Raw genomic sequence first — 13,842 nt, 5'->3', positions numbered from 1 at the left:
CTGAACAAATTCCTGGAATCCCAAGACCTCCTCCGAGTGAATTGTGAAGGATAGAGTACCATGGAGGAAGTCTATGTCCTGATCTCTCTGAAAGGGAAGTGATGTGAAATCCATCTGAACTGTCATGACCCAAACTTTACCTTTAGCCTTTATTGGTATATCCTCATATTCTGACACAGCAGGAAGCATTCTCAAAAGTGTCATGGAATCTATTTCCCCATGAATGATCAACACTTTAACAGTACTTCTCAAGGCAACATTAAATGTCTTGAGCCCATCTGCAACAGAGTCCATAAGACCAGTAGAATAAGAAATTGATGGAAATCTTCCGATGAAATCAAAGCAGATTCCTCTCAGAATAAATTTTGGAACCACGCTCTGTAGAAACCTCTCTCCATTCTCATCATTCACAATCAACACACCAGTCCATAGCCATCCGAAGTGTAGCAGTAACTTGAGAATCCCTTCATATTGATGGTCTATACTTGGGAACATTTGGTTAAGGAAAGCAACTTCAGTTTTAATATTTCTCATTGGAGCAGGACCATAGATGAGCTAAATCAAAGACAGGAAATGAGGAGATGAAAAATTTTGTTTAAGTGTACAGTGGTTTTCTATGTTAACTTGTATTGACTGCAGTTAAAATACATTCTATATTTCAGATTTTGTTTTGAGGGAGTGCTGCTGACATGGGATCTTGTCCACGTTTTCCTCAAACTTCCTCAAACTTAAGAGAACATTAAAGAATGAGCAATCCACTAAACGTAGAAAAATGTTCTCACCAGTGAAATTGTAGTAGCACAAACTATATGCTGGTTGAGGGTTGTGGCAATCTGCTCAAGCAATAATGCTCAGTTACCTTTCATGGTAGTGCCATGTCTTACATTACACTGGTGAAACAGGACTTCCACCATCTTCCATTGTAGGATGAGAACTCCCATCATCTATGAGTAGGTTGCTCTTGCTGTCTGGGGCTGATGAAGGTTGGATTTCAATAACATCTGCAGGACACCTTCCTGTAGCCCCTCACCCAGCTTATTTCAATTATTTGTATTAAGATATCTATCCAGTTCATTATTTCTTCCATGGCAGTTAATAACATTCTATATTAAGCAACAAGGGGGGAAAGCAAATGAAAAAGAACTGACAAAAAATCAACACAGTAGCAGTTGCGAAGGTGCAACTAATCATTGGTGCTTGCAAAGTACCATCATTTTGGCTGAAAAGAAGATCTAATTGTCAAGGTAGTTTTCTATCAGGAGAGGTGCTCTGAGAGAATGTTACCTGTGGAATCTTGTAGTTGCTCAGTATACTTGCCATATGAAGACAAAAATCAGAGTTCGGACCTCCAATGACTGCTGCTAGTTCATTCTGGGTGTCACATTTGTAGTTGGGGATGAATCTGCTGTATGTAGAGAGGAGTTCCAAGGAGGAACGGTAGGTCCAGCTTGCACTAAAATGGCTGTTATAGATGTGGAAGCCCAGGGTGAGGTTGGGTAAGATTTGGAGGTTTGAATTGATCTCTTTTACAGCAAATACTAATGCCAGGATATGTTGGTAGAGCTGTGTCATAACCCTGAAATGAGACTTACATGCTATAACACAGTGCGTTTCCTTCTCGGTAGGAAAACTTCTACACCTCAGCTGCACCAATACTATCTTACTGATCAATCTGAATTCAGGTAAATCTGGAGGAATATTAACATGCACAGGTTCCAGCTCTAAACCATGGTGTTTAATTCTAAAATTAAATTTCTATAAAGGTGTTCATCGAAGGATCATAGGCCTGTTTAAAACATAAAAACACAAAAATCCATAAGGCAGCTAAAGAAATGTAACAAAGACACGAGGTGAGCCTCCTTTAGCAGCGTATTCTACAAAGAGGGGCCACTGCAGAAAAAGGCCCTGAAACTCTTGTGAAGGGGGCACACAAAGAAAGGCCTCAGATGATGATTGCGTGGTCTCAGTTAGTTCATATGGGGCATGGCAGTTTTTTTAGGTATTGCAGTCCTGAAACATTTAAGGCTCACTTGAGTGATTTGTACCCCACCAAACTGAGTTACAAGGTACAAATAAGAATGTGGCTTAGCCCAAGATCTGTCTTTCCCAAACTCTGCACATACTGGCAGATACTGGGCTTGAAATGCTCCTTAAGCTGCTGATATTAAATTCATGGCTGCTGTAACTAAAAAGATAACAGATGATGATAAATATGGGCATGATGCAACTATTTGCCAAAGACAGAGAAAGCTGTCCGTCTTCTCTCATTCACTGGATCTACCACTGATCTATGGGCCTGGCACTCCTAGGGAAAATTAATATCAGATATGGTACCAGAGGTTTTTACAAAACAAATCTTACACAATGTCATCAAAGAGGTCAGTAGAAGGACATTTATCAAAGTCTATTGAGTTGAATAATATGGAGATCTGAGACATAATACCAGCAATGATGAGGTCTCCTGGTTGGTAATACTTGTGAAGAAAAGGAAGGGGAGTGCAGATGCTGCACTTAGTGTTAGGAATCTTGCACATTACCTGAAGCAGAAGCACTGATGGCAATAGTAGAAATCCAACTATCTTGCAGGAAATAATTCCTCTTCTACCTAAATTCGCCTGTCCCCACATTATCTTTCAGTAAATCCTTTGCTATGTTGATCAGCTTAACTTAAGTCAACACTACATTGATTTGTGTGTCAGATTGTGCAGTGTAAAGTATCTGTTATCAGCCTGACCAAGCTCTGACACCTTGGAATTGTACTGTCGATATTCACAGCACCCTCCTATCTTCATTGATAATAATGCAACTCATATTTGCAGTTCCCTTGATATGTGGAAACAAAGCTTTTTTGCTTAATTTCATAATTACAGAGAGGATAATAATATCATTGAGATTTACAGGCACTTAAATGTGACTGCTACAATTATCCAGCTCATGTGGTCATCTAATGTTATGGGAATTAATGGTCCCAGATAGTGCCATTTGTAGCAGGAAAGTAGGTGGATGTAACTATAGTAGTTAGGAGCGGATGATATTTATATTCTCGACATTGTACAAGCAGGGACCTTTGAGCAAATACCATACAAGATGCATTACACTTGAAAGTGAAGTTACTCAGCTTGCTCTGTGCAGGTCTCACTGGTATTCACAAGCTGACAGATTAATATGATGATGTCAGAAATCCCCTTGAAAAAATGATGTGTGTGGAGGGAGTTAAAAGTCTTTGAAAACCAGCCCTAAGTATGTATTATCTACAGTCCTGACTTCTGTTCATTTTTTTGTTGTTGTGTGTTTCTTTAAAATAAATTTATTGATTTTTAGAATATTTAAATTAACAAACAATCCTCAAACAACAAAAGGAGGGGAGGTATTCCATAAATCCCTATGAACCTTTCTCCTCCCCATTGTGGGTCCTTTATTCACTTTTTTCTCCACATTTTCTCTGTTGGACTTCTGTTCATTTGTAATGAGATACCCAGCAAGCAAGGAGCAACTCGTCATCCCAGCTGACCCTCCCCCTCTTCCCATGCCAGATGTTGCCCATCTTATAATGTCTGACAGAGACTATTCATTCCCTGCCCAGTACTGTATTGCAGAAACTTCCAAGTTCACTTAAGATGAGTTTGGCTTCACTGGACCTTAAGGCCCTAGAAACTATAGACTGGTTGGCTTAACATCTGTCCTGGGAAGAGTGAAAGTACAGTTCAATCATTCATTAGTATTTTTATTTATACACTGCACTTCCACTGAAAGCATCTTACTCCAAGTAGCTAACAACAAGAATACAGGAACACATCTCGAAATCAACAGGGTCAAGAAAAAATTCATAATAAAAGAACAACAAAATAGCAAATATAACAACAAAGAAAAAGGAATAGTTTAGTGTAAGAAATATAGCAAGATGACATTAATAGCATCACACCTCTTGGAAACAGCAAAAATAACCACTCATCTAACCATATCACCCTGCTGACTATATGGTGGCTGTAATAAATGATGTAGATTCAGTAACATATAAGCCGGAGCATTATACATAAGCTTTGCTCCACAACCAGGTCATTCGGGGGAAGAACACAAGATGGAATGCTTTGCTACATGAAATGCACCCACTAGCAGAGCTAAACAGGTTGCTGAGTGCAGACCTTTCTGGCCTTCATGCAATGAGAACAGGGCTTGGGAATCCCAGATCTGGGAGCTGAATATGATGCTGATATTTGGAATCTTACCCAGTTGAAACCCCTTAGTAGCCAGCTCCACACCCAGAGTTCTTTTCCCTCACTGGAATGTGTCCTTGAACTCTGGTAATGCCCCTTACTTGACTTGTGAGTGTATGCAGGTACTAGTGTACTATACAAATGCAAAACTTACATGTGTTGCTGCTCACTCTTTTGCCTCTGGCCCCATGTGTGAGAATCAGGTGGAAGGCTGCTCCGGAACCTTTTTCTCATTTACTTTTGTAAAAGGTTCGATCTCCCGCTCCCCCATTTGAACTCTAAATCTGTCCTAGGTTCTCCCTCCCCCGACACTCTGGAGCAGATATTGGGAGGGTATGAGGCCCACCCAGGGTGAGGAGAAGGGAGAAAATCCATTGGACAAGCAGAAAAGCTTGCACTCATGGGATGAAGCAGTTGGATACGACACACAAATTTGGGGCAGGAGGTTTCTGGAGTTGGGAATCTCCACAGAACAACTAGCCAAACAATATCACCGATTTGCATATAGGCAGACAAAATAAATTTCCCACAAATCCTGGGCTCTGTATAAATTGGATTTATTGTTTGTACTGTTGCATTCAGGAAATAAATGGCTTTGCTGTGGATTTCAAAATTGAATGGCAGAGCTTATATTCTTGGATTGGCTATATGTTGTTGGGCTGCCGGATGTGGGGAGGAAATAATGAATTAACATAGGATATCTCCAAAGAGGGGGTATCTTCATATCCACTCTAGGTTGCAGATAATCATGCCACTATGTTTGTCAAACCTAAGGAAGTAAGCTTTGGCTCCCATATCTTGTTTGGTTGGCAGACTTGGGATAGGGAGTTGATATTAACATAGGATGGTTCCTATATTCAATCCATATGTTGCAATATATATGTACTGCCTAATGAGGGAATAAAGGGAGAAACTGTAATCTAAACTGCAATCCAGTTGAACTAATCAGTTGTGGCTGGCTTAAATCCCTTTGCATGGATTCAAATTAAGATGGAGCAGGGCCATAGAATTTCAGATGCTTCACTGATTTCTTCTTCTTAACTGCTCCTTGCTGTTCAGCTCTGGTTTCAACACAATAATATAACATTTTGGGGAAAATATACAGCCTAGTAAACCAGCACTGGAGGCCAAAATGGAGAAGATCTCCACAGCCACCATATATTTTCCTTTTGTGCTTAAATAAGTTGGAACAAAGGACAGCCACACACTGCAAAATACCAGCATGCTGAAGGTGATAAACTTGGCTTCATTAAAGCTGTCAGGTAACTTCCTGGCTAGGAAGGCTACAGATAAGCTGACAATGGCCAGCAAGCCCATAAACCCCAAGACACAGTAGAACATGGTGACTGACCCTTCATTACATTCCAGAACAATTTCTTTATTCATTGAGTGCATGTCTAAATCTGGGAATGGGGGAGAAGTTGCCAGCCACACAGTACAAAGAACAGCTTGAATCAGGGAGCAGGGAAGAAGAATGGAAGTGGCCTGTTGTTTCCCCAACCATTTCCTCATGTTGGACCCTGGTTTGGTGACCATGAAAGCAAGGACCACAATGATTGTCTTTGTCAACACGGAAGAAACTGCCACTGAAAAGATGATGCCAAAAGCTGTTTGTCGAAGGAGACATGTCACTATCTCAGGTCGACCGATGAATAGAAGAGCACAAAGGAAAGCAAGCAAGAGGGAGATGAGGAGAGTGTAGGAGAGGTTGCGGTTGTTGGCTTTGACTATGGGAGTGTCCCTGTGCTTAATGAAGATCCAAAGCACCAAAGCGGCAAGGAAGGACAAGGAAAGAGAAAAACAGGCCAAAGATATCCCCAGTGGTTCCCCATAAGACAAGAATTGTATGTTCTTTGGCAGGCAAGAATCCTTTTCCACATTTGGGTAATGATCTGGTGGGCATTGAAAGCATTCATCCATGTCTGAAAAAGAGAAGCTGTAGGAGCAGCACTACATGCATAATGCTAAAATGATCAAAATGAAAGTAACAAAACCTTAAATAAGGGTTGCCAGGTTGATATCTGAAAAACAACAACAACAATTTGCCACACTTCTCATTTAATTATATTATTAACAACAAGCCATATTCAGGAATGGTAAATGTCCCACCCACCCCCAGATCTTAAGACCTAACTCAGCTTTTGAAGCTTAATGTTATCACTTACCGTCAGGATTCTAGCAGATTTTACCTGTTCACATTTTTTAACATCCCAACATGATTTGAACTTCCCATCCTAATATGTCAACTGGAGCAAGGTGGTATTTCAGTTTTATCGCATCTCCGAATTGTGAAAAATGGTTCTTGGGTCTTGTTTTTAAGAGACAGAGGCTGTTGCACCATTAGCTTTCCCCTGAAGTTCTTTCATATTTCTGAAGGTTTCTGTTTTACAAGCTTTTGAAACCTCCTTCGTCTGAGTGGTGACTCATTTCATTTAATTTTGTTTGTGTGTGTTTGTGTGTGTTTGTGTGTATGTGCGTGTGTGTGTAAATAATTATCAGCTGTCAATGGCTTAGATTAGACTGATATTATTGAATGTTTCAGGCTGTAACCCCATATTAGGAACCACAACCTTCACTGAATTCTGAACAACTTTACTGAATTTTCTGAACAACTGAGCACCACAAGGGAACTGCGTGTCTGAATATCTTAGTGTCCGTATATTTTAAAGGCTCTATACATGATGTATCTTACCTGTCTGGTTGGAAATCTTCCCTTCTGGACATATTACGCAATCATAGCAGCAAAATGGTTTCCCTTCCTTCTTTGTTTTTTGATAACCCAAAGGACAATTGGCATTACAAAGAGAAAGAGGCTGGGCCTGTCCACAAATGAAAGAGCATTATGGTTTCTTTTCTTTTTTTGCAATATTGTGTATCCACAATGTATACTTGCTGAGCTATCTCCTTGAAATGCTGCATTAGCAGCACCAAACCTAGGCAGTGTATAAGGAGGCCCTGGGTTGTCCAGACAAAAAGACATCCTGCTCGACCTCACTGATGTATTCCAAAGGAAAGCAGAGCAATATGTCACAGATTTGGGTAGGGAAAGGAAATGAGCAAGCCCCATTTTGATAAAAGGAATCCTTAGGCCGCCTTCCCCTACATGAATATGACCCTCTGTAAATTTATCAAGTTTTCCTTTTTTTCGGTAAATTTGGTGGTTGTAGTGGAATAATGGATTTAATGAGTGTCACTATATTGCGTGGACAGGCGGAGTCCCCAGATCCCGCGCGGTCCCCCCGTCATGTGGAATAACGACTCAAGACAACGTGCTATGGGATTAAATTGGCCACAACTTTATTAAATTTCAAATGTGGGTAGACCTTGGCTCAGGCATTGGGCGTTCTCCCTCCCCAGTCCCCAGCCGGGGACCTAGGGAGCATCAGGGTTATCCAGTGTGTGTGGGGGGGATGGGCCGGCTCTGGAGAACATATGTTCAAGCAGAGATAGCCGCCCCCGTAACGCCGCCGCCGCCGCAGGGGAGAGCAATGACGACCTTTCGGCGTACGGTCAAAGCCTCCCTACAGAAAACCCCTTTAACGGGGAACCCTGGTATCGCCGCCGCAAAGAGGAAGATGGACAAAAGGATTCCGCCCAAGGCCTGATACCGCCAAAGTTGTGACGTTTTGCTACGGGAAAGGCGAAACCTGCCAATGCAGGGAAATTCCTTTCCGGCCCTTTAACAGCGACCTTAACGTAGCAGCGCCCGCATACCTGTGGAGAAAAGTTAACCTGCAAAACCTGTGAAGAAAAATTAACCTGTAAAATAAGACATTAACTGAGGGTGGGTAGGGTGGGAGAAGCTCTGGAGCCAAGTGAGGATTCCCAGGTAAGATCCTCCCTCTATTGTGTGGGCAGGTAATCCCTCCCCTACCTGACCTGGTCTCCTTGGCAACGCTTCCCCCAGGTGGGATTGGACGACTGACTGAGGTAGGCGGAGACCTCCAGGCATCCCACCTGAGGGAAGGCAAAGCCAAGCCTATGTTGTTGGAGCCGCTCCAGATCTAGGGGCTGCACGCGTCCACGCAAAGGGCGCCCCCAGTTTTAAGCAGGGAGCGGTCATTGGCAAAACATGGACGATCTCTACAGCCATGCCCTCACTCCTACACTAAGCACATGATTGAGCTTAGGTCACAGAGCTGGGTCAGTATCTCAACTGCGAATCATTTTAGAAGTGATGGATAGTCTACAAAATATGAATTTATCTCACCTGGTTAAACCTGCTGGGCCACACAATGGCTTCTTCACAAATGCTGAACTCTTCTTCTTGGGGAGCCATGGGGTCGATCTTTCCAACTTTCACCCTCCGAAAGGACTGGTTTGGAAATGTGACCCAGTTCATAATATCAAATCCAGACTCTAACTCTCCATTTTGGTTGAATGAAACTTTCCCCCCAGCACTATTATTAAATGAGATGCTTTTAACAAAGTGGTTGAGCTGTTTGGGGGGAAAGAATAGATAGAATTAGAGAGAAATTTTTTAAAAAACAAATTCATAAGCATATACAAAAGGCTGGTGATCACTCACAATTGATTACTGAACTGTTTAAAAGCTTTATACCAAGGAAGAATGGATACGGAGAGAGGAAGACCCCGATAGGCCACCTTGAGCTTATTGCAGGAACGTTGAGATATACGTACAACAATAAACAGAGTAATAAACTACAATAATAAAATGTAACAGTGGTACTAATGAAGGAAGTGACTGGGCAGCAGTGGAGCAGGTCAGAATGGTATAGCAACTTCTACATTTATAACTGTGATGTGGTGGAAGGTAGAAGCAGAAAAAAATCCTGCTCCATGCTTATTATTATGAGCTTTTGGATTTTCCAGAAAATCTCGATTCTCTGTTTACCCCTTTGCATCTGGTGAGCAGTGGAGATTAGACATGGAAGGAATTAGATATCTATGGCTATTAGCCACAATGACTATATACTTGCTCCAGAAAAAGGGTTGTTGTACCTCTGAATACCAGACTGTTGGGAGTAGCCTATTGCCATAATGTCATGATTGAACACTTCCCACAGGTATCAAGATGGCTGCCTTGGGAAACCTTTCAACTGATCCATCACCTTTTCTACTCTGCTTTTAGCATGCTTGGGACATTACCGTCCACAACTGCTCATTCTGAAATGTTATTCCTTCATCCACTGTCATTCTGTGTTTGAGTCTAGATGGGTGCATGGCATGCAAAGCATGTGAAACCACAGAGACTTCTATGGAGACATTGTAGTTGTAGGGTGCGGGACCGACAGGTATTGGCTATGTTTGCTGGGAATATGGGTGTTGCAGTTCAGAAAGATCTGGAAGGCTGAAGGTTCCCCATCCCTGCCTTAGGACTAGAGACAGAAGTATTTCCATGACACTTCTTTTGCAAAATGGCCTGCAAAAATGTGTCTGGAATCAAACCTGGTTAAACCTGCTGGGTCATACAATGGTATTCTCATGAATGGTGAACTCTTTGCCCAGGGGTTCCCATGGGTCTACTCCTTCAACTCTCACTCTAAGAATGGACAGGAATGTCACCCAGTTTATGATATTATATGCAGCCTCTACTTCTCCATGTTGGTTGAAATAAACATTTTCCCCAGCACTATTATCAAAGAAGCTATTTCTCACCGGCAGCTGAGCTAAATTGGGCAGTGGGAATGACTGGAAAAGGTGGGTATTTCATAAGCAAATATAACAGGTTGATGATGAACTTTCCTTCTTGAGGGATATGAGCAATGGGCCCTTCAAAAGATTCATAAAGACCAGTAATGGATGTAATAGAAGTCACTGAGCACTTCATCACCATCATCTTCTTTTGACAAAAGAGGATGCTGGACTAGATGGTCCAATGTCCTGGTCCAGCAATATCTTCTTATGGCCTTAAGTAAGTGAATGCAGAACAATTACATCCTGTATACTCTCTTTCTCGGCATACATATGGGCATTTGATTACAGTTTTTTAAAATAAGATATTTTCATGAAGAACAATGAGAGAAAGAGAGAGAGAGAGAGAGAGATTGAGAGAGAGAGAGAGAGAGAGAGAAATCCTTCTGAAGAAGCTGCCATTTGGCCTTAAATGGAAACTTCTGGTGTAATCTCCTATTAGAAAGATGAAAGGGCTAACCGCATTCAGTATGAGTCAGTCACAGTCCTGAGTGTGGTCCCTAGAACAGATTCACACAACAGTGAGCTATGTTTTGAATGTCACATGTAATTTGGTCTTTAGATGCTAACCACCCTTAGTAGAAACAGCAACTTTACAGACACTCTGGATTATTCCTTTTTAATGTTATTCCCAAGGCTACGGTGAGCATTCCTGCACTATTGTGCTCATTATATTACCTTCCACATCTGTTGATTCCAAAGCTTCAGCTGCCCTTCATCCACTCTGTGCTTCAATTTAGATGAATGCATGGCATGCACAGCGTGTGCCACAGCATAGACTGCATTGTAGATGCTATAGCTGTGGCCAGTCATGCTTGTTGGAAAAATAGAGCCAGGAAGAGTCTCCAGCTTCTCCTCCCCAGTGCAAATATCGCCATCCTGCATATTTCCCTCAGAGTCAGGGAAATGACACTGAAATGCCTTTTCCCAGTATATCCTCATAAAGCCGTCTTCTTTTTCCAAGATGGGATTTCGCATCTGAACAAATTCCTGGAATCCCAAGACTTCCTCCGAGTGAATTGTGAAGGATAGAGTACCATGGAGGAAGTCTGTGTCCTGATTCCTCTGAAAGGGAAGTGATGTGAAATCCATCTGTACTGTCATGACCCAAACTTTACCTTTAGCCTTTATTGGTATATCTTCATATTCTGACATAACAGGAAACATTCTCAAAAGTGTCATGGAATCAATTTCCCCATGAATGATCAGCACATTCACAGTACTTCTCATGGCAACATTAAATGTCTTGAGCCCATCTGCAACCAAGTCCATAAGACCAGTAGAATAAGAAATTGATGGAAATCTTCCTATGAAATCAAAGCAGATTCCTCTCAGAATAAATTTTGGAACCACGCTCTGTAGAAACCTCTCTCCATTCTCATCATTCACAATCAACACACCAGTCCATAGCCATCCGAAGTGTAGCAGTAACTTGAGAATCCCTTCATATTGATGGTCTATATTTGGGAACATTTGGTTAAGGAAAGCAACTTCATTTTTATTATTTCTCATTGGAGCAGGACCATAGATGAGCTAAATCAAAGACAGGAAATGAGGAGATGAGAAATTTTGTTTAGGTTTGCAGTGGTTTTCTTTTTTAACTTGTATTGACTGAGGTTAAAATACATTCTATATTTCAGATTTTGTTTTGAGGAAGTGCTACTTACATGGGAGCTTGTTTGTTTTTCCTGAAACTTGAAAGAATTCAAAGGTGCAGATACACCGAGCAATCCTCTAAACATTGAAAAGCCATGTCTTACATTACACTGGTGAAACAGGGCTTGCACAATCTTCCATTGTAGGATGAGAGCTCCCATAATCTATGAGCACATTGCCCTTGCTGTCTGCGGCTGATGAAGGTTGGATTTCAATAACATCTGCAGGACACCTTCCTGTAGCCCCTCACCCAGCTTATTTCAATTATTTGTATTAAGATATCTATCCAGTTCATTATTTCTTCCATGGCAGTTAATAACATTCTATATTAAGCAACAAGGGGGGAAAGCAAATGAAAAAGAACTGACAAAAAATCAACACAGTAGCAGTTGTGAAGGGCCAACTGATTGTCAGCACCTGCAAAATGCTAGGTTTTTGCCTGAAAAGAAGACCTAATGGTATGGGTAGTTTTCTATCAGGAGAGGTACCTGTGGAATCTTGTAGTTGCTCAGTATACTTGCCATATGAAGACAAACCTCAGAGTTCGGACCTCCAATGACTGCTGCTAGTTCATTCTGGGAGTCACACTTGTAGTTGGGGATGAATCTGCTGTATGTAGAGAGGAGTTCCAAAGAGGAACGGTAGGTCCAGCTTGCACTAAAATGGCTGTTATAGATGTGGAAGCCCAGGGTGAGGTTGGGTAAGATTTGGAGGTTTGCATTGATCTCTTTTACAGCAAATACTAATGCCAGGATATGTTGGTAGAGTTGTGTCATAACCCTGAAATGAGAGTTACATACTGTAACACAGTGAGTTTCCTTCTGGATAGGAAAATTTCTACACCTCAGCTGCAAAAATAATATCTTACTGATCAATCTGAATTCAGGTAAATTTGGAGGAATATTAACATGCACAGGTTCCAGCTCTAAACCATGGTGTTTAATTCTAGTTATTTTAAAATTAAATTTCTACACAGGTGTTCATCGAAGGATCATAGGCCTGTTTAAAACATAAAAACACAAAAATCCATAAGGCAGCTAAAGAAATGTAACAAAGACATGAGGTGAGCCTCCCCTAGCCGAATATTCTACAAAGAGGGGCCACTGCAGAAAATGGTCCTGAACCTCTTGTGAAGGGGGCACACAAAGAAAGGCCTCAGATGATGATCACATGGTCTCAGTTAGTTCATGTGGGGCATGGCAGTTTTTTAGGTATTGCAGTCCAAAGACATTTAAGGCTCACTTGAGTGATTTGTACCCCATCAATCTGAGTTACGAGGTACAAATAATAATGTGGCTTAGCCCAAGATCTGTCTGTTCCAAACTCTGCACATTCTGGCAGATACTGGGCTTGAAATGCTCCTTAAGCTGCTGATATTAGATTCATGGATGCCGCAACTACAAATATAACAGATGATGATTAATATGGGCATGATGCAACTATTTGCCAAAGACAGAGAAAGCTGTCCTTCTTCTCTCATTCACTGGATCTACCACTGATCTATGGGCCTGGCACTCCTAGGGAAAATTAATATAACAAATATATGGTACCAGAGGTTTTTACAAAACAAATCTTACACAATGTCATCAAAAAGGGCAGTAGAAGGACATTTATCGAAGTCTATTGAGTTGAATAGTATGGAGATCTGAGACATAATACCAGCAATGATGAGGTCTCCTGGTTGGTAATACTTGTGAAGAAAAGGAAGGGGAGTGCAGATGCTGCACTTAGTGTTAGGAATCTTGCACATCACCTGAAGTAGAAGCACTGATGGCAATAGTAGAAATCCAACTATCTTGCAGGAAATAATTCCTCTTCTACCTAAATTCGCCTGTCCCCACATTATCTTTCAGTAAGTCCTTTGCTGTGTTGGGCAGCTTATCTTAAGTCAACACTACATTGATTTGTGAGTCAGATTGTGCAGTGTAAAGCATCTGTTATCAGCCTGACCAAGCTCTGACTATCTCTTGTTACACCTTGGAATTGTACTGGCAATATTCACAGCACCCTCCTATCTTCATTGATTATAATGCAGCTCATATTTGTAAATCCCTGGATATGTGGAAACGAAGCTCCCATGCTTCATTTCATAATTACAGGGAGGATAATAATATCATTGAGATTTACAGGCGCTTAGATATGACTGCTGCATTCATCCAGCTCATGTGGTCATCTAATGGAGTTATGGGAATTAATGGTCCCAGATAGTGCAATTTGTCGCAGGAAAGTAGGTGGATGTAACTATAGTACTTAGGAGCAGATGATATTCATATTCTCGACATTGTACAAGCAGGGACCTTTGAGCAAATACCATACT

At 41.4% G+C, this 13,842-nt stretch overlaps 1 protein-coding gene across 1 annotated transcript; it reads right to left on the bottom strand.

Moving 5' to 3' along the window:
• Positions 1-5,234: 5,234 nt before the first annotated feature.
• On the bottom strand, positions 5,235-13,275 carry LOC310748534 (vomeronasal type-2 receptor 26-like; the record flags this gene model as incomplete). The annotated part of the gene is made up of 5 exons (XM_083584365.1): positions 5,235-6,164; positions 8,425-8,652; positions 10,548-11,402; positions 12,062-12,305; positions 13,103-13,275. The coding sequence occupies 5 exons, from the start codon at positions 13,273-13,275 to the stop codon at positions 5,235-5,237; spliced, it is 2,430 nt and encodes an 809-aa protein (XP_083440491.1).
• Positions 13,276-13,842: the final 567 nt, after the last annotated feature.

The sequence above is a fragment of the Podarcis filfolensis genome (assembly GCF_964270895.1).
Source record: "Podarcis filfolensis genome assembly, chromosome: 13".
In the NCBI taxonomy this organism is placed as follows: domain Eukaryota; kingdom Metazoa; phylum Chordata; class Lepidosauria; order Squamata; family Lacertidae; genus Podarcis; species Podarcis filfolensis.
The sequence above is the reverse complement of the archived record's forward strand: the minus strand, read 5'-3'. Positions and strand labels throughout refer to the sequence as shown.